Source organism: Choloepus didactylus, chromosome 8 (genome assembly GCF_015220235.1).
Source record: "Choloepus didactylus isolate mChoDid1 chromosome 8, mChoDid1.pri, whole genome shotgun sequence".
NCBI lineage: Eukaryota > Metazoa > Chordata > Mammalia > Pilosa > Megalonychidae > Choloepus > Choloepus didactylus.
The window spans coordinates 107844987-107866710 of NC_051314.1; the positions used below are offsets into that span (position 1 = coordinate 107844987).

At 33.5% G+C, this 21724-nt stretch overlaps 1 protein-coding gene across 3 annotated transcripts in view; it reads left to right on the top strand.

The window, feature by feature from the left end:
* Positions 1 to 21724, top strand: part of KRAS (KRAS proto-oncogene, GTPase) — a 50762-nt gene that overhangs the window by 8431 nt on the left and 20607 nt on the right. For all 3 annotated transcript variants that reach the window (XM_037845750.1, XM_037845751.1, XM_037845749.1), the window contains exons 3-4: positions 12459 to 12637; positions 15737 to 15896. In XM_037845750.1, coding sequence (XP_037701678.1) covers positions 12459 to 12637; positions 15737 to 15896 — 339 coding nt within the window. The remainder of the gene's footprint in view (positions 1 to 12458; positions 12638 to 15736; positions 15897 to 21724) is intronic.

The following is a 21724-nucleotide window of genomic DNA, read 5'->3' on the forward strand; positions in this document are numbered from 1 at the left end:
AGATTTATTGGTTTTTCTTTTTTTCCCATGTTAATTATAGAATTTATTTTACTCTCAGAATAAGGTATTTAGATAATGGAGAGAAAATTTGTAACGTGAAATCAATATTCAAGAGTGTTGTAAGCTGCTATTTTTCTAATTTTATTCCTATATATCAGTAGTTTTCAATGGAAGGTGGGTGATTTTGCTCCTCAGGGGACATTTGGCAATGTCTGGAGATATTTTTGTTTGTCATAGTCGGGGAAGGGATGCCATGGCAGGCATCTATAGTGGGCAGAGACCAGGGACACTGTGCCTGTAGCACAGCATCTCCCTACCGTGCAAAGGAGAGCCCCCACAACAGAGAATGATCTGGCCCAAAATGTCAATAGTGCTGAAATTGAAACACTGATATGATATATGTTCCATATAGCTTTAAACACACCTAAAATTGTCAAATTCAAGTCCCTGATATAAAGTTTATGTTAGACTTCTTAACATAACATAGATTAAACTGTAACCATCTTTTTTAAACTAATATTACATTTTATTAACTTACTTCAATGTTCTGTTAAAACACTCTATTTTAAAATGAAGTATATATGGCATTCTTGTGAATGTATTTCTCTTCAAGGCTGTAGCCCAGCCTTTTCCCCCCTTTCAAATGAGTGCCCTCTACTGGTCAATTTACTTGCTTTTATAATAAATAACAAAGAAATTCTCAATTTGGATATAATTAGTTTATAAATATATAACATTTATTTAAAATAGTTTATTTTATATAATTAATTTTTAAAAATTTAAATTGTCACTTGCACTCTCTGCTACTATTGGTATAAAGATTTCTGTGTGGACTAGATCTAATTAAATATACAGGTGAATATATTTAAACGAATTAATTACATAGGTGAATTAACCAAGAAAGGAAATGTACAATGTTGGAGGAAATAGGATGTTTCCATTGTTATTAACACATGCTTGAGTTTACTTTGAGGGAATAAAACATTGTCGGGGCTCTGAATTTCTTTGCCTGTGCCCAGAAAATAAGTTAACAGTGCACATGTTTAGTGGTGTTACATGGTGTGTTAGGAAGGGTCTATTCACAAGTGGCAAATTATGAGGGTTCACATTTTGTAGATTTTTACAGGGTTGTAGAACAGTAGTGGAGCATCTGATTTCTAGAATTAATTAACACAAAATTTAGACAATGTATGTAGTTAGGTCAACTTAAGACTAGTAAATATTTACTTAAGAATAATAAGTATTTACTTAGAACTGGCTGTTAAAAATTATGGGACATATTTTATTCTACGTTGTTAACAGAAATAAGTGGGGAAATTTTTTTGTTTGTTTGCCATCTCTAAAGATTCTTGTAACAATGCAACTAATTCCTTAATTCTGTAAATATTATTCATTGCCTACTTTGTACCTTGCAGTCTTCCAGGAGATATATTGAGGAGCAAAAGGGACCAAATCCCTGCCTTCAGGCTTACTATTCTTAGATGTATTTTGAAGACCAGTATTTTCTTGCAGTGATCCTAATTATATACAACTTAATTTCAAGGGTTTATACTTCAGGAGGGCATTAGATTTCTTCCATCTCTTACCATTATTGTCTCTTAGTGCCTAGGTTAATGGAATAGTTATATTATTGTGTACTTAATATAATAAAATTAGTAGAAATTAAAGAGAGATAGTTATTGCCTACCTTAGGTAATTTTTTCAACTTATTTTGAAAAATTTCAAACTTTTATAGAAAACTATTAAATAGTACAATGAGTACCTGTTACATTTAAACTAGATTCATTAGTTAACATTTTGCAATATTTACTTTCTATCTATATATGTGTGTGTATTTTGTGTATGTGTATATTTATATTTTCTCACACATTCTCTCACATTCATGAATGCATATTATTTATTTTTGCTGTTTATTCTAGTTTTATTTATTCTATTTGAGAATAAATTACACATGTCATGACTAAGACTGTGGTCTGCTGGCCAAATCCAACCTGCTGCTTGCTTTTGAAAATAAATTTTTTTTAGAGCACAGCCATGCTCATGTGTTTACGTATTGTCAGTGACTGCTTTTGCACTATAATGGCAGGGTTGAGTAATTGCAACAGAGACTGACTATATGACTTGCAAAGCCTAAAATATTTACTGTCTGCCCCTTTATGGAAAGAGTTTGCTGATCCAATTCTAACAAGAATATTTCCTATATAAGTATAATGCAATGATCAACTTTAGGAAATTTAACATGGATGCAATATTGTTTTCTAATATATAGTCTGTACACAAATTTTGTCAGTTGTTCCAATAATGTCCTTTTAGCAGTTTTTTTTTCCTGATCCATGTCACGTTTAGTCATCATGTCTCAAAGTCTCTTTTATTCTAGAATAGTTTCTCATCCTTTCTGTTTTCTGGCTAAGGTATTTTTTTTGAAGAATTTAGGCTGGTTTTGTAGAGTCCTCCAATTTAGATTTGTCTCATTGTCTCATTGTTTCCACAGGATCAGATTCATGTTAAACAGTTTTGGCAGGAATACTATTTAAGTGATGCTATTTCCTTCTCAGTGCATCACATCAAGAGAGGCACATGATGTTGATTTGTCCCATTATTGACGATGTTAATGTTGATTATTTATTTGGTTAAGGTGATATCTATCAGATTTCTCTTTGTAAAGATATCTTTAGTTAATCTTTATAGTTAATGAGATTCCTTGAAACTATAATTATACTGTTTTCCGGTATACTTGTACCCAATGGGATTTAGCATCCACCGATAATTCTTGCCTGAATAAATTACTGTCATGGTGGTTCAAAATGGTAATGTTTTAAATCTGTCATTATGTCTATCTTTATTGTTGACGTCTACCATAAATAAGAGCTCTCTTTTCTTTTCTCTATTCCTTCACTTATTTGTTAGGTTTGTTTTATTTGTATAGGTGTGGACTCATGAATTCTTTTTTTTGTCCCCAATGTGTTGAAGTCCATTACTATAATTTGTTGCTCAAATTTGCTTTTGATATTGGCCCTTGGAATTCTTTTCAAACTGGCTCCTGTATCCTTCTGATGAGCTTCCATCAGTTTTTGAGCTTTTCCTTACTTTTGGGCACTACAACATGCTCCAAGTTCTCCTATTTTTTCCCTGTCCTAGTTCTCTTCATCCTCCTCCATATCTCCTTCCTCCCATGATGAAAACCCTGGTTTTATCTTATATAAAATTTTAATGTTAAACCTTTGATCAGCTGTGAAATAAAAATATGTTGTAAATCTTAGTTCTTGAAGTGTTATCTAAGTAACAGATTGAGCAAATTAATTTGCCATTAGGTTAGCTCCTTAATTGTGGAATTGGGATTAATTATTTTTCTCTAATGCGAAAATTGGGAATCTCTTTTTCATTTTCAAAGTATCCTTAAACCATTTAGGAAACCATTTAGGAAAAGATTGAGTTATTTGGCTACAAAAAATTAAGATATTTTTAGCAGTAATACGAGGTAAATGAAAACATGGGAAAACTATTTGCAACATGTATCAGTAAGCTCCTCATATATGAATTAGAAAAAGGTAGATATTCAAGTAGGAAAAAAAAAATAAAGGGCTAAGGATGTAAATAGCTAACCTATCTACTCAAAAAGAAAGAAAACAAATTACCTATAACATATTTTAAAAGATGCTTATTCACTAATATAGAAATGAAAGTTTAAACAGTAGGTACCATTTTTCACTTTCATATTGGCTTACAATGATAACAGTCCTGGGAAGGTCATGGAGAAATATGCACTCTATGCTATGGCGGGAGTATAAAATCTCACAAAGTTTCTAGAGATGAGTTGGGCAATATGTCTGAAAATTTGAACTCCACATCCTTTGACCAAATAATTCCACTGTTACAACTTCATCCCAGGGATTTAACTGGACATTGTTAAAGATGTATATACAGGAATATTTATTGCAATATTGTTTATGGTTTTTTCAAAATGGAAACAATCTACATGTCTACTAATTAAGGGAATGAGTGAAGTAAATTATTGTATGTCCATACAAGTTATGTTACAGAGATGTCAAAAAGGATGAGGTAGATCTATACGTATTGACTTTGAAAAATGTCCATAGTAAAAGTTAAGTGGGATCATGGTACATTCTGTAAAGTATGACTCCATTTATCTAAGAAAATGCAAATATGTACATAAAATATAGTAGGCCTTATGCCAAACAGTTACTTATTCTCTCAGTCTGTGTAGTGTTTAGGTTTTTTAAAATGAGCATATACTGTTGGGTGGGTGTGGGGTGGGGGGTTGGGGGGTATTATTCATTTTGGGGGGAGAAAAAGTCACTAAAATGTTAGATCACTTCATTACCTTCTTTCCTCTTTTTAAAGCCTCAATAGGTAGATAATGCAGGTGTACTCTTGGGATCAGGAAATCGGTATCAAGACTAAGTAAGAATTACTGAGAGGTCTATAATACAGAACATGAAAACTGTATTGGCATTTGTAATTATTAAGGTTGGATCCAGGAGATCCAGCCTCACATCCTGACCTTGAGGTCAAGAGATAATTTATGGGAGAATGCCACTTGATTTCAACAGGTGACAAATGTATACTTATAATATCCTTGTTTTGAAAATTTGTTGTGCAAATGTTCCTTGATGTTATTCAGATTTTTGAACTCTCTTGGGAATAGTATACATTTTATTCTCTCTAGTCCTAAATTAAGACTTAACATTCTCATAATTCCAAGTAGCCAGCATTTGGTAAAAAGTCTTTGTTCTCTTTATCCTTACTTCTAGTGAATGCCTTAATTTTTAATTGAAAATTCTGTCATGAGAACAAGCTCTTTTAACATGCTTGGCCCTAATCAAAGTAGAAATCCTTTATAACCCTCAACTCTCTGTAATTTTAGCTCTCAATCCCTGGAGCCTGTCAAGCTCCATTATATTTATTTTGAAATATGGTCACCAGTTTTGCAAAAAGTCATTAAGTCTGGATGTCCAAAGATTTTATAAGGACAGAATACTGTTTCTGTGCAGTTCCTGATAGCTAGTAGCCTGTTCCCTACTTTTTTGGCCTATAATAGCATATACAAAGTAATATATAAAGTAATAGTTGACTTTTTATAGCACTTTCATTCTATAAAGGGATTTTCATGGTTTTTAATCCTCACCTGCATATCTAGCCCTGTATGTCATTATTTGCCCACTTTTAAAGCTGAGGAAACAATAGCTTAGAGTAAATGAGAGATTGACTAGTTTGCCCAAGCCCACAACACAAGTAAGTGTAGTTCTGCAGTTGCCCATAGATCAAAGATTCCTGAGTTCATCTGTAGCCGAGACTTCTGTCCTGAGCATCAGATCTGTTTATCAAGCTGCCTACAGGTCATACCCACCAGGACAACCCATGGACATACTGAATTCCACATACCCAAAATTGAATTCATCTTTTCCTCTACCCCTCACTCCCTTCTTTCCCCTTCTGTTCTCATCTCCAACCAGTAAGCTCTGCCAGTTTTCTTTTATTGATACAATTGACAAAGCATAAAAATCACTTTTAAATTATATAGTTCATTGGTTTTAACTGTATTCATAAGGTTGTGCACCTACCAGCACTATCTAATTCCTGTATATTTTTGTCACTTAAAAAGAAACCCCAAACCCATTAACATTCACTCCCTAATTACTCCTTCTGCCAGCCCCTGGCAACCACTCATTTACTTTCTGTCTATGGATTTGCCTATTCTAAACATTTCATATAAAGGGAATGATAACAGTGTATGGTTTTTTGTGCCTGGCTTCTTTCACTTAGGATGAGGTTTTCAAGGATCATACATGTAGCATTTATCTTTATATGTACATCATTCCTTTTTTTAAAGTTTTTTTACTGCAGTTACAAGTTTACAGAAAAATCATGCAAAGAGTACAGAGTTCCCATATATCCCTCCCCCACATGCAGTTTTCCCAGTTAACATTTTGCATCAGTGTATTACCTTTGTTACAACTGAGGAGACAATATTATTATAATTATACCGTTAACAGCATTCCATTGTTTACTTTAGGGTTCAGTCTTTGTGTTGTCCAGTTCTAAGGCTTATATAACCTAACATTTCCTATTTTAACCATTTCAAATATACAGTTCAGTGGTGTAATTACATTCATAATGTTGTGCTACCATTGCTGCCATCCATTACCAAAACTTTTCTAGCACCCCAGACAGAAACTCTGTTACGACTGAGCATTATCTCGTCATTCCCTATCCCTGCCCTGATCCCTTGTAATTTGTAATCTACTTTGACTCTGTTAATTTGCATATTTTAATTATTTCATATAAGTGAGGTCATACAATATTTGTCCTTTAGTGTCTGGATTATTTCACTCACCATGATGTCTTTAAGAGTCATCCATGTTTGGCATGTTTTAGAACTTCATCCTTTTTATGGTGAATAATATTCTATTGTATGTATATACCACATTTTGTTTATCCATTCATCAATTGATGGACATTTGGATTGTTTCCACTTTTCGTCAATTTTGAATAATGTTGTTATAAATATTCAAGTTTTTGTGTGACGTGTTTTCAGTTTTCTTGGATTTGCTGGGTCGTATGGTAGCTCTATGTTTAATTTTGAGGAGCTGCCAACTTTTCTAAAGTGGCAGCACTATTTTACCTTCCCACCAACAGTGTATGAGGGTAGTTCTGCCAATTTTATTTGTTAAATATTTCTCAAATCTATTTAATCTTCTCCATCAATACTGCTGTTAGCTGCCTTAGTTGAAGTTGTACCATATTTTTGTAGTAGTTTCCTAACTCATCTCTCAATCTCTAGTCTTATCTATTTCTGTGATTCCTCCTGTGCCGGTTTGAATATATTACGTCCCCCAGAAAAAGTCATATTATTTGATGCAATCTTGTGGGGCAGACATAATAGTGGGGATTAAGTTGGAACGTTTGGATTAGGTTGTTTGCATGGAGATGTGCCCCACCCAACTGTAGATGATAACTGATGGGATATTTCCATGGAGGCGTGGCTCCACCCATTCAGGGTGGGCCTTGATCAGTGGAGCCATATAAACGTGCTGACTCAAAGAGAAGGAACTCAGTGCAGCTGTGAGTGACGTTTTGAAGAGGAGCAGGCTTGCTAGAGAGGAATGTCCTGGGAGAAAGCCATTTTGAAACCAGAACTTTGGAGCAGATGCCAGCCACGTGCCTTCCCAGCTAACAGAGGTTTTCTGGATGCCATTGGCCATCCTCCAGTGAAGGTACCCAATTACTGATGTGTTACCTTGGACACTTTATGGCCTTAAGACTGTAACTGTGTAGCCAAATAAACCCCCTTTTTATAAAAGCCAATCCATCTCTGGTGTTTTGCATTCTGCAGCATTAGCAAACTAGAACACCTCCTAATATTAACATCGAACCTGCTAAAGCTGATCCTCCCTACTTAAAAAAACCTTTCCATGATTTATTATAGGATGAAGTTAAGATGCCTTAGTATGACATATAAAACCCTCCATAGACTGACTTCTGCTGTGATTGCCCAGTTCCACTTCTCGCTACTCACCTACAATTCCTCTAGGCTCAAGTTACATTGAACCCCTTGGTTCCATATACACTAATGCTGTTTCACCTTTTTATGTATTCTCTTTACTCTTTCTTGCCTAGAATGCCACTCCCTCTTTTTGATTCATATAAGCAAAGCTGATCTCTCTTTTCTGTGTGCCACCAGTGTACTTTGTTGTACATAAGGTTGCATTTATTTCATTGTATTTTAATTATCTGTTAGCATAGATAACAGATTGGGGCATGATTGGGGAATGAACTAAGAAACCTATGTCTACAGATCCCAAATTCCTTGTTTTTTCCCTATTATTATTCCAACACTCCCCACTATTGCACATGTATTCTTGCTGTCTTTGAGAACCAGCTTTCTAAAACAACCCTTAATGGCTTAGAACCAATAATAGGATGGAACATATCATTCTATAATGGATTCAAATAATCTTTTAGAAGGGTAACATGAAGTACTAGTGCATTGAGAGAATAACAGTAAATTTCTCATTTTTTTCCTGTAGATGTTGTCCTAGTTTGCTAATGCTGCAGAATGCAAAAGACCAGAGATGGACAGGCTTTTATAAAACGGGGGTTTATTTCACTACACAGTTACAGTCTTAAGGCCACAAAGCGTCCAAGGTAACACCTCAGCAATTGGGTACCTTCACCGGAGGATGGCCAATGGCGTCCGGAAAACCTCTGCTAGCTTGGAAGGCAGCTGGCATCTGCTCCAAAGCTCCGGCCTCAAAACGGCTTTCTCCCAGGACGTTCCTTTCTAGCAAGCTTGCTTCTCTTCAAAACATCACTCCCAGCTGCACTCTCTTTTCTCTCTTTGAGTCAGCTCATTTATATCGCTCCACCAATCAAGGCCCACCCCGAATGGGCGGGGCCATGCCTCCATGGGAACATCTCATCAAAATCATCTCCCACAGCTGGGTGGGGCACATTCCAAGCAAATCCAACCATCACCAAAACGCCTGCCCCACACAAGACCACAAAGATAATGGCATTTGGGGGACACAATACACTCAAACCGGCACAGATGTCATTAAGAAAAATAGTTATAACACTTAACTTGTTAAGAAAACCTTATCAAAAAACTTCAAAAGTAAATTCTCAAATAGTATTTTAGCTGGGATTTTCAGCAGTCCTATTCACATTTATAAGGGCATCTGATAGAATCAGCAGCACCTGAAGATGAAGATTAAATGAGATAATGCTTGTAATCTGCTTATCACAATATCAGACATGTAAGTGAGGGCTCAGTAAATGTTGGCTGTTCTAATCACTGCTAGTGATTAACTATTAGTAGTACGGTTAACTTAAATAGAAGTTATTAATTTCTTTATGTCTTTTTGTTTATTATGGTCTGTCTTCTCATGTCAGAATTACTGCCTGAATTGGAAACCTAAGTTGATTATGATAAAAAGTATACATAATAAGTAACTCAGATTGCTATTAATTATAATAGAAAAATGAAAAAATGATATCTCGGCCAGTGTGTTTACTTTGAATGATTTATCCTTAGCTTTCAAAATCCTCATAAGAGGTCTACAGATAAGTTTCTATACATGAAAATAACATTTAAAAGGGCAAATGATAAATTGGGAAATGCTGTTTTTAAAAATTGTCAGTTCAAAAAAAGGTGAAAATCCAAATGGTCAAAGGACTTGGGTGATGGCTATAAATATGAAAATAAGAAAAAAATTATAACTTTATTAATCTTAAAAGAAATTGATATTATAACAAAAAGATTTTTTAGCTTATAAAACTATAAGAAAAATATAAACACAAAATCCATTCTGAGTGGTGGTGAAATAGGTACATTCTTAATGCTGTATGGAAAAAAAATATAATAAACATCATGTATGCACCAACCAAGTTTGTCATATTTTAAACATTTTGCCACCTTTGGTTTAGATGTTTCTTTCTTTTTCATGATATGAAACTACACAGTTCTCTAGTCTCCCATGAATGTTTTAAAATCTATGATTTAAATTAACTTTTTATATAAAGGATATCATACTGTATACAACTTGCTTGAATACATTTGTTAAAATACTCAATATATTGTAATAATAAAATTTACAACTTTATTGTCTTGGTAAAATTTACAATATTTTAAGCTGAACTTACTTTTATAAGAAAATTTTGAAAAATATTTAAAAACTAATTAAGAGACTTAAAAATCTGCCTTAATAAACTATTACATTGACAACTACTGGGGGAGTGTGTTTTGTGGATTCGTTTTGAATATGCAGTGTCTAGGTTAGAAATTTGAGAAGGGTGTGGACAGTTGAAAATCTGTCAAATTATGTTTACATTAACTTTCATGTGCATGTTTTTTATAGTTGTAATAAACAATTTTAATTTATATTTTAGTGCTGCATATGCTTACATTGAATGGATTCATTAATTTATTCAAAAGAGACTACTGATTACCTATTGTATTCAAGACTTGTTTTGCACAGGGTATATAGTTGTGAGCACTACCATCATGGAGTTTAAAGCCTAGTGGGGGATATAAACTTAAACAATTACATAAATAAATATGTAACTATAAATTTTAATAAGATTTTGAGAATGAATCACAGGACATTGATAAGTTCTTTGAATTTTAGTTTAAAGATCAATGGCATGCTGTTGAAGGACTTTGAGCAGGGGAGTGACATGATTTCACCTACATTAAAAATGATTATTTGCTGCTATCTGGAGAATATATCATAAGAGTGGCAGCAGGGATACCACTAGGAAGCAATTGCGCTATATTGCATGAGAAAATAGTATCATGGACTTGGGTGACTTTGGTAGTGGTGGTGGTGAGGGCTTAGATTGCAGATGTACTTTGAAGATGGATAAATGGCATAAAATTGTGGGTCAGTATTAAATGCCTATTTTATTTTCCTTTGTAAGAACATTTTAGGATGCTGTGTTAAGTATATCTCTAGTACAACTGTATCTTTTTAAAAATAAACAAACCATATTTCTTTAGCATCCTTTACCAGAAGGGCATTGCTGTGTCAAAGGCTATGAACATTTGCATGGCTCTTAATAATACCACCATCTGATTGCTTTCCAAAAGGATTGTGCTTGTTTATAGTGTCTCCAGAAATGTTTCAATTTCAGTACAATTTATTCTTGCCAGCATAGTACATTTTCATTTAGAAAAGTTTTTTACTGCTTCAGTAGATGAAAAAATGGGTACTTTAGTTGGCAGGAAGAGGGGAATATATGGAATAGCTTTCTTCCATTTCATATTTTGTTATGTTGAATTAATTTAAGTGGCTTTATTTTTTATCTTAGTTTCCTTACGGTATCAGTAACCTATGTACCTCATCTAAAATTTTACTCTATTTGAAGGTTGGAATTAATACCAATTAAAGATGTAAAATCTTGATTCTTTTCTTATTCCATTACTAACTAGTTTCATTGTAGTATCTGTGTGTTTAAATTGGCTGGGTTTTGACAACCTGGACTTTTTTAGCATCATTTTTTTTTTAAGTATAAAGGGAATATTTAATGTGTTTTATTAGACCAGGGGTTAGAAATTTTTTCTTTAAATAATTAAAGACCAGATAGTAAATATTTTTAGGCATTGCCGGCCACAGAGTTCTTGTCAGATGTTCTTCATTTTTGTTCTTTACATCCGTTTAAAAATGTAAAACTGTTCGTGGGCCATAGGACATCAGGCATGTGGGATTTGGCCTGTGGGTAGTAGTTTGCTGTTATCTTGAGCACCTCTAATCTTGGAGAAGATTCTATGTTGATGGATGATGGTTTTTCTATCTCCAAATACTTCTTTTCTTATGGTTAACTTGGAGTTAGAACAAAATATTTAGTGTTAATATATCATTTTTGTTGTGCTTGCTTTCTGTTTGCTTTTCAAATCTATCAGTTCTTTTCAGATTATACTTTGCTATTTAACATTTTTGTTCTTAAGTTTTTACGAAGTTGCATTGCCTTTTTATATACCTTAGTGACTAGTTGTGCTTTTAAGGAAAGAATTTTAGTGAAAATTAACTTTGGAAATAATGAATTTTTAACCTAAACCTATTATTTCCAGTCAGAAGCATTATTTACTAGTAGGTTTGTATGGATTACTTTTTTAAAAAAACTGAATATGATCAAAACTTTGCTTTCAATATTTTTTAACCTGGAAAGGAAAAGATAGGAATGAGATATATTAGTGAATAGGGACTGCTTTCCCGGTTTTTCAGTCCCTTTGGTGGAGTATTCATGATGAGAACATCTTGTGAAATATGTAGAGAAACTACTAATATTGCACATTATATACTTTTGAAACATACGAGTTTAAGAATTGTGTAAGTAGGATGTTATGGATGTACATTTTGGAGGCATTCTATGTAGGTAAATAGTGAGTAATCCCACAACCATGCCTTGGGTGTTAAATACACTTGTGTTAAATACACCTGTTTTGGCAGAGGGTATGAAATCCTTTAGGCATAAGTGTCTCTCAGAAGTCAAGGGAAGTTCAGATTTTTCTATCAAGATTCTGTTAAAGTTACTCACCCCCTTTATAGTCTCTTCTTTCTCTCTGTTTCTCTTTCTCTTTAAATAGAAGCCCCAAAGAATTTGCAGATCAAATAATCATGCACTTTAGAGTTACAATATCCATCTGGCTGTTGTATATTGGTTCCAGGTTTTTCGGAAGTGGATGAGTTTTGACCATTTTCTTATGTATTCCTTTAGCTGTTAGTAAAATAGGCTCATCTAAATCAGCCTGCATAATAGAGTTGATAGAACTGAATAATAGTTAATAGATAAAAAATAATAATTTTCTTTTATAGCATATTTGAGTCTTTCCTTTTTGTTATTTCTATGTGCACTTGCATTGTTGAATCTCTGTGTAACACCTTTTTAAAAGTAAAAGGTGCACTATAATAATCCAGACTGTGTTTCTCCTTTCTTAGGATTCCTACAGGAAACAAGTAGTAATTGATGGAGAAACCTGTCTCTTGGATATTCTCGACACTGCAGGTCAAGAGGAGTACAGTGCAATGAGGGACCAGTACATGAGGACTGGGGAGGGCTTTCTTTGTGTATTTGCCATAAATAATACTAAATCATTTGAAGATATTCACCATTATAGGTGGGTTTAAATCAAGTTAGCTAATTTGAAAATGATCCAAAAATGAAAATGTTTGAAGTTGAAAATTGTTTTGCTAGTTTTGAGAAATAACAAATTCAACATTTATTTGATTATGGTAATTTTAGAATATTGCAAACCCCCAGTAGTTAGTTGTGTTTACTAGTGGGTCATTAGAAGTAAATGTCTTAAGGGATTGTATAAAAAGCCATGTAACCATAATAGAAAGGATATTACCATAGACCAGAATTGCTTTAAAACAAATAATCTTTTATTCTTTAGTGGATTTGTTCTTCACTGAGGGTCTTTTTTAAGTATTCATGCCAAGGATCTCTTTTTCAAGATTCTCATATAGTTAATCTGGGATTAGGACCAAGGAATGGGTACTTTTGAGAAAGGTCTTCAGATAATTTTGATATGAACCCCTGATAAAGAACTGATGTTCCAACAGTATTCTCTGTAGCACAACAGTTAACTTTTTTTTTTTTTTTGGAGTAAAATAGAACATGAAATATTTTAAAGAATATGAATAGAAGGAATTGAGAGATTCAGTCAGTTTCTTAACTATTAAAATGAAAGATTTGAAAAAAAATTCAGACTTAATATATACACTATAATGTAGAATTATAAGGATTTGCCATGAACTTATTATTTAAGTAACATTAATTATAGTTTACTGAGCATTTACCTTTATTCCAAGAAGGTTGCTAAGTTTTTACATGTATTAATTTATCTAATCTTTTAAATGACCTTTAAAGGATGGAGCTATTGTTATCCTTTCTAGATGAGGAAATAAGGGCAAAGAGTACTTAAGTCATTTGCCTAGGGTCACACAGCTAGTGAGAGACAGGCTGGATTCATTTCCAGACTGTCTGGCTCCAGATTTTATGCTCTTAACCACTTAGCAATACTGTTATCCAAAATCTTTGTAAAGCTGAAGGTTAGGAAAAGTTCTATAATGTATATTCTATTTTGTTCAAGAAAAGGATTTAAGATTGTTTTTATAAAAATACATACAATTCAAAAATAAAACCCAAAGTAGTGAGAGAGATGAGGTAAAGAAAGGGTAGGAACCTAAAATGGAGCTTGGAATGAAGTGGGTAACCATATCTGTATTTTAAATAGATGTGCTAATTTTGGATGAACCACATGAAACTTTCCATAGTCAAGTTTTTGGTCTATAAAAATGGCAATTTCATATGATTCAATTAGTCAACCCAATAATAAAATGTAATATAAAGATAGACCTTGACCCCAAGTATTGGGGACCTTTTCCAGTTTCAGATGATTAATTGTTGATACAAATATCTAGCACTTCACTAAACTCAGTATTTTACCATCATTATTAAAGAACAATGCAGGATTAAAACTTAACATCATTACATTGAATTTTGAATATCAAGGTTAAACTGAATAGAAAAATAGCAAAAAACCTCCATTGTATAATCTGTTCCAATTCAGTTTTCATAATACATCTGAGTTTTTCAACTCTCAAAAGGGTAATATTAATTGGAATACAAGAGGGATAGCATCACATTTGCAGAAGTTAAGTATCATCAGTTGATTAACAGAAATTTTAAGGTGTATTAATGCTGTATCAGGTTATGGATTGAATATAATAAATTGACACCAGGGAGTAACTATAGTTTCCATTTATTGAGTATTTGCTAAGCAGTATGCGTATATTAACTAATTTAAATTTTTAAAAATTTTTGTTAAGTAGGTAATAACACCATTTTACTAATGAGTTTCTTGAGGATTTGAGCAATCAAGTAACTTATCCCAGATTGCATAGATAGTGGTAGGGCTGGGACTGAAAAGTACACCTTGTTTGACTCTAAAACCCTCTGTGTTAATCACCTTACTCTAGAGAAATGGGACTTTAAACATTTTAGACCCTTCATAAAAATGAAAATCATAAACAAACAAACAAAATACATGAAAAGTGATAAAAATAAAGTATAATTTGTGTAAAATTTCTTGGAATTGAGTAAACATTGGCCATAGATACTTAAAAAATAAAACACAACTCTGTAGTTACTAGAGATTGAAGTATTTGGTGTGATGACTTTTTTTTTAATATAAATCTGCATAAAACTGACTCCTTTTAAAATAATCATTATTGTATTAAATACATTTATATTTTGTTTCTTTAAGAGTTTTCATAAAACTTCATATTAAGCAAATATCTCACTGGCTATGTCCTGTAATAGTGAGTTAGTCTAATTAAGAGATTTAAAATTGTCACTTAAGTAACTTTTATTACATTATATTTACTCTATAGTCTGTAATACAGAAAAAGAAATTTGGGTGGATGGTAGTATTTTTATAGATTAGTAAATAGGTATAAATATGTTAAATAAGTTACTAAGTTTGCTGAGCTAATAAATAAAGGAAATGGGGATCTGAACCAGTTCTGACTCTGTTGTCTACTGTGCTCCTTCTTCCCACTTGTCTTTGAAATTCATCTAAAATTGTGAAGAAATATAGTTTTTCCCCAAATTTAGACTGTATTCAGATCTTATACTGAAAAATAGTAATACGTAGATATGTAGAAGGGCTTTTAACAGATTAAACAGGGTAGTAACTTCAATGTTGTCCACTTGGAAATCAAAATTTCTCCACATGTCACTCTCTTTTTGGAGAAAGGAATGGGAAAATTATGTTAATGATGTAATTTCACATTTTTTGTAAAAATATTTTAATACTATATATATGTAACATATTCATATATATAGTGACTTTTTAATACTATATGGCACATTTATATATAGCAATATTTTTAAGACTATAATTTTTCTAATTAGGCATAGCACTTTTTCAATCTAGAGTTTTTCAGTACTTTCTTTTTTTATCATTGTGACCTACCTGTATATGAACCAATTAGACTGTCGTTTTACTGAATTTCTAGTATTTGATATTTTAAGGGATATATAAGGTCTCTTTAAGATGGAGAAAAAAATTATCAGAGTTCTAGCAGATTAGCAAGGAAAATATGTTATGGTGGAAATTAGGGATTATATATTAAAAATCTTCAAGAAGTTTTGAAATATTTTACTAATGTTTCTGCTGTAACTTTTTTTTTTTTTTTTTCCTCCCCAGGGAACAAATAAAAAGAGTTAAAGATTCTGAAGATGTACCCATGGTCCTAGTAGGAAATAAATGTGATTTACCTTCTAGAACAGTAGACACGAAACAGGCTCAGGACTTAGCAAGAAGTTACGGAATTCCTTTCATTGAAACATCAGCAAAGACGAGACAGGTAAGTAAAACTGTAACATATACAAATATACTATTTTCTGGAGAATATATTAATTGATTTTAATAATTGATCATAATTTACTAATACATAGTCTAATAACATCATTTTGGGGGCAGGAAGGCAAGGACATTAAATGTACATACCTGATAGCATAATTGTTACATTATTTAATGTACATACCTGATAGCATAATTGTTACATTATCTAATGTGATTTATCAGTTTTTTCTCTCCATTATGTTAAGATATGATATAAAACGATATTTATTTAGTAAACATTCTCTTATGGATGTGAGAAGATAACACTTTGTAACCCAGTGTCTGCGATACTACTTTTGGCTTTGGTTTCTTTCCACATTGAAAATTTCTCAACTCTGAACACATCTTACATTCAAATTTCAAGAAATGTGGGGATTTTTCACTGCTATATACATAAAGGTAAAGAACTGGGGAACAAATTTTGGGTTTCCTATTTTAGAAGTGCTTTAAAGAGTATTATGTTATATGTTTCTAGATTTAATTTTATTTGAAAAATTTTACTGTGGCAGAATTTTTTTTTAAGGGTATATTTTTGGAGGAGGTTTTCATTAAAGCAAAGAATATTTCAGAAGTAAATAGAAATTCTCAGTCATGTACTGCGTTGTTCTGACAAAAATTAATGCCAGATGGACACTGAATTTTGTTTAAAAAAATGTTTAAGAAATAACCTTTTTTTAGGAAAATAAATTAATTTGGGTTGATATATAACCAATTTATATGAAATAAGTGTTTAACATGTAGGGGAAAAATGCTAGAAAGGAATATATAAGTATATGATGGAATACAATTTTCATTTACTGAGAGATTGATCAATTTCTGATCCACAGAAGATGAACATTTGTTTGGGGCTTTTTCTGTTTATATGTACTTATAAGCCCAGAAAATGGATATTGTGGGATTTAACTTCTGTAATCTAAGAGTTTAAAAACGGATAAATAACTCATTACATGGTTAAAGTTATAAAAACCAGCATTTAAACAGTTTTATTGAATTTTGTAGAGAGGTAAAAATTAGTAAATAAATAAATCATCGTTCAACTAGTATATATGTCTGTTTCCCATATAGAAGGTCATGTATACTTCTTCCCAATTGTACAAATTTGGTACACAGTGAAAAAACAATGAATTTCATTATTTTAAGTCTTTGTTTTGGGATTAAAAAATGGAATTTCTGTAGTTTGGCCATTTTTCTATAGTACAAATACTTATTCTTTGATAATTTTACTAAAACCTTTATAGGTTAAAGAAAGACTTGATATACATCACATCTCTTTATTTTAGAGGAATTAAGATTTCATTCAAATCCATTCCCAGGTTCTGAAGACCAGGAAGAGGGTTTGGTTTTTGTCTTTTCTTTACTGGTCTCTGCTTTTCCTTAGAGGGGGAGGTGCTCAGAAATCAAGATCGTAATATTTATAACTCCCTCCTCCCCAACATTTTCTTATGAATTTTTCAAATATAAAACTGAAAGCATTTTACAGAAAATACTTGAAAACCTACCACCTAGATTCTTTCATTAACTTTTACTATACTTTTAAGATTGTTTTTTTTTTTTTTTTAATCATCATTTTATTGAGATATATTCACATACCACGCAGTCATACAAAACAAATTGTACTTTCGATTGTTTACAGTACCATTACATAGTTGTACATTCATCACCTAAATCAATCCCTGACACCTTCATTAGCACACACACAAAAATAACAAGAATAATAATTAGAGTGAAAAAGAGCAATTGAAGTAAAAAAGAACACTGGGTACCTTTGTCTGTTTGTTTGCTTCCCCTACTTTTCTACACATCCATCCATAAACTAGACAAAGTGGAGTTTGGTCCTTATGGCATTCCCAATCCCACTGTCACCCCTCATAAGCTACATTTTTATACAACTGTCTTCGAGATTCATGGGTTCTGGGTTGTAGTTTAATAGTTTCAGGTATCCACCACCAGCTACCCCAATTCTTTAGAACCTAAAAAAGGTTGTCTAAAGTGTGCGTAAGAGTGCCCACCAGAGTGATCTCTCGGCTCGTTTTGGAATCTCTCTGCCACTGAAGCTTATTTCATTTCCTTTCACATCCCCCTTTTGGTCAAGAAGATGTTCTCCATCCCACGATGCCGGGTCTACATTCCTCCCCGGGAGTCATATTCCACGTTGCCAGGGAGATTCACTTCCCTGGGTGTCTGATCCCACGTAGGGGGGAGGGCAGTGATTTCACCTTTCAAGTTGGCTTAGCCAGAGAGAGAGGGCCACATCTGAGCAACAAAGAGGCATTCAGGAGGAGACTCTTAGGCACAAATACAGGGAGGCCTAGCCTCTCCTTTGCAGCAGCCGTCTTCCCAAGGGTAAAACTTATGGTAGAGGGCTCAACCCATCAAACCACCAGTCCCCTATGTCTGTGGTCATGTTAGCAACCATGGAGGTGGGGTAGGCGAATACCCCTGCATTCTCCACAGGCTCCTCAAGGGGGCACTACATCTTTTTTTTTTTTTTTTTTTTCCTTGTTTGTCTTTTTTCTTTTCTTTTTTTTTTTTTTTAACTTTCCCTTCTTTTTTCAAATCAACTGTATGAAAAAAAAAGTTAAAAAGAAAACAAACATACAATAAAAAAACATTTCAAAGAGACCATAGCAAGGGAGTAAGAAAAAGACAACTAACCTAAGATAACTGCTTAACTTCCAACATGTTCCTACTTTACCCCAAGAAAGTTACATAATATAGCAACATTTCAGTGAACTTGTTCCTACTACATCCATCAGAAATTAACAGACCATAGTCATTTCTGGGCATCCCCAGAACGTTAAATAGCTTATCTGTTCTTCTTGGATTATTGTTCCCCCTTCCTTAATTGCTCTCTACTGCTAGTTCCCCTACATTCTACATTATAAACCATTTGTTTTACATTTTTCAAAGTTCACATTAGTGGTAGCATATAATATTTCTCTTTTTGTGCCTGGCTTATTTCGCTCAGCATTATGTCTTCAAGGTTCATCCATGTTGTCATATGTTTCACCAGATCGTTCCTTCTTACTGCCGCGTAGTATTCCATCGTGTGTATATACCACATTTTATTTATCCACTCATCTGTTGAAGGACATTTGGGTTGTTTCCATCTCTTGGCAATTGTGAATAATGCTGCTATGAACATTGGCGTGCAGATATCTGTTCGTGTCACTGCTTTCCGATCTTCCGGGTATATACCGAGAAGTGCAATCGCTGGATCGAATGGTAGCTCTATATCTAGTTTTCTAAGGAACTGCCAGACTGACTTCCAGAGTGGCTGAACCATTATACAGTCCCACCAACAATGAATAAGAGTTCCAATTTCTCCACATCCCCTCCAGCATTTGTAGTTTCCTGTTTGTTTAATGGCAGCCATTCTAACCGGTGTTAGATGGTATCTCATTGTGGTCTTAATTTGCATCTCTCTAATAGCTAGTGAAGCTGAACATTTTTTCATGTGTTTCTTGGCCATTTGTATTTCCTCTTCAGAGAACTGTCTTTTCATATCTTTTGCCCATTTTATAATTGGGCTGTCTGTACTATTGTCATTGAGTTGTAGGATTTCTTTGTATATGCAAGATATCAGTCTTTTGTCAGATACATGGTTTCCAAAAATTTTTTCCCATTGAGTTGGCTGCCTCTTTACCTTTTTGAGAAATTCCTTTGAGGTGCAGAAACTTCCAAGCTTGAGGAGTTCCCATTTATCTATTTTCTCTTTTGTTGCTTGTGCTTTGGGTGTAAAGTCTAGGAAGTGGCCTCCTAATACAAGGTCTTGAAGATGTTTTCCTACATTATCTTCTAGGAGTTTTATGGTACTTTCTTTTATATTGAGATCTTTGGTCCATTTTGAGTTAATTTTTGTGTAGGGGGTGAGGTAGGGGTCCTCTTTCATTCTTTTGGATATGGATATCCAACTCTCCCAGCCCCATTTGTTGAAAAGACCATTATGGCTCAGTTCGGTGACTTTAGGGGCCTTATCAAAGATCAGTCGGCCATAGATCTGAGGGTCTATCTCTGAATTCTCAATTCGATTCCATTGATCTATATGTCTATCTTTGTGCCAGTACCATGCTGTTTTGACAACTGTGGCTTTATAATAAGCTTCAAAGTCAGGGAGTGTAAGTCCTCCCACTTCGTTTTTCTTTTTTAGAGTGTCTTTAGCAATTCGAGGCATCTTCCCTTTCCAAATAAATTTGATAACTAGCTTTTCCAAGTCTGCAAAGTAGGTTGTTGGAATTTTGATTGGGATTGCATTGAATCTGTAGATGAGTTTGGGTAGAATTGACATCTTAATGACATTTAGCCTTCCTATCCATGAACATGGAATATTTTTCCATCTTTTAAGGTACCCTTCTATTTCTTTTAGTAGAGTTATGTAGTTTTCTTTGTATAGGTCTTTTACATCTTTGGTTAAGTTTATTCCTAGGTACTTGATTTTTTTAGTTGCTATTGAAAATGGTATCTTTTTCTTGAGTGTCTCTTCAGTTTGTTCATTTCTAGCATATAGAAACATTACTGACTTATGTGCATTAATCTTGTATCCCGCTACTTTGCTCAATTTGTCTATTAGCTCTAGTAGGTGTATCGTTGATTTCTCAGGGTTTTCTAGATATAAGATCATATCATCTGCAAACAATGACAGTTTTACTTCTTCTTTTCCAATTTGGATGCCTTTTATTTCTTTGTCTTGCCGGATTGCCCTGGCTAGCACTTCCAGCACAATGTTGAATAACAGTGGTGACAGCGGGCATCCTTGTCTTGTTCCTGATCTTAGAGGGAAGGCTTTCAGTCTCTCACCATTGAGTACTATGCTGGCTGTGGGTTTTTCATATATGCTCTTTATCATGTTGAGGAAGTTTCCTTCAATTCCTACCTTTTGAAGTGTTTTTATCAAAAAGGGATGTTGGATTTTGTCAAATGCTTTTTCAGCATCTATTGAGATGATCAATTGATTTTTCCCTTTCGAGTTTTTAATGTGTTGTAATACATTGATTGTTTTTCTTATGTTGAACCATCCTTGCATGCCTGGAATGAACCCCACTTGGTCATGGTGTATGATTTTTTTAATGTGTCTTTGGATTCGATTTGCAAGTATTTTGTTGAGGATTTTTGCATCTATATTCATTAGGGAGATTGGCCGGTAGTTTTCCTTTTTTGTAGCATCTTTGCCTGGTTTTGGTATTAGATTGATGTTAGCTTCATAAAATGAGTTAGGTAGTGTTCCATTTTTTTCAATGTTTTGAAAGAGTTTGAGTAAGATTGGTGTCAGTTCTTTCTGGAAAGTTTGGTAGAATTCCCCTGTGAAGCCATCTGGCCCTGGGCATTTATTTGTGGGAAGATTTTTGATGACTGATTGGATCTCTTTGCTTGTGATGGGTTGGTTGAGGTCTTCTATTTCTTCTCTGGTCAGTCTAGGTTGTTCATATGTTTCCAGGAAATTGTCCATTTCTTCTACATTATCCAGTTTGTTGCCATACAATTGTTCATAATATCCTCTTATAATTTTTTTAATTTCTTCAGGATCTGCAGTTATGTCACCTTTTTCATTCATTATTTTGTTTATATGGGTCTTCTCTCGTTTTGATTTTGTCAGTCTAGCTAGGGGCTTGTCAATCTTGTTGATCTTCTCAAAGAACCAACTTTTGGTGATATTTATCCTTTCTATTGTTTTTTTGTTCTCTATGTCATTTATTTCTGCTTTAATCCTTGTTATTTCTTTTCTTGTACTTGGTTTAGGATTGGTTTGCTGTTCATTTTCTAGCTTCTTCAGTTGATCCATTAGTTCTTTGA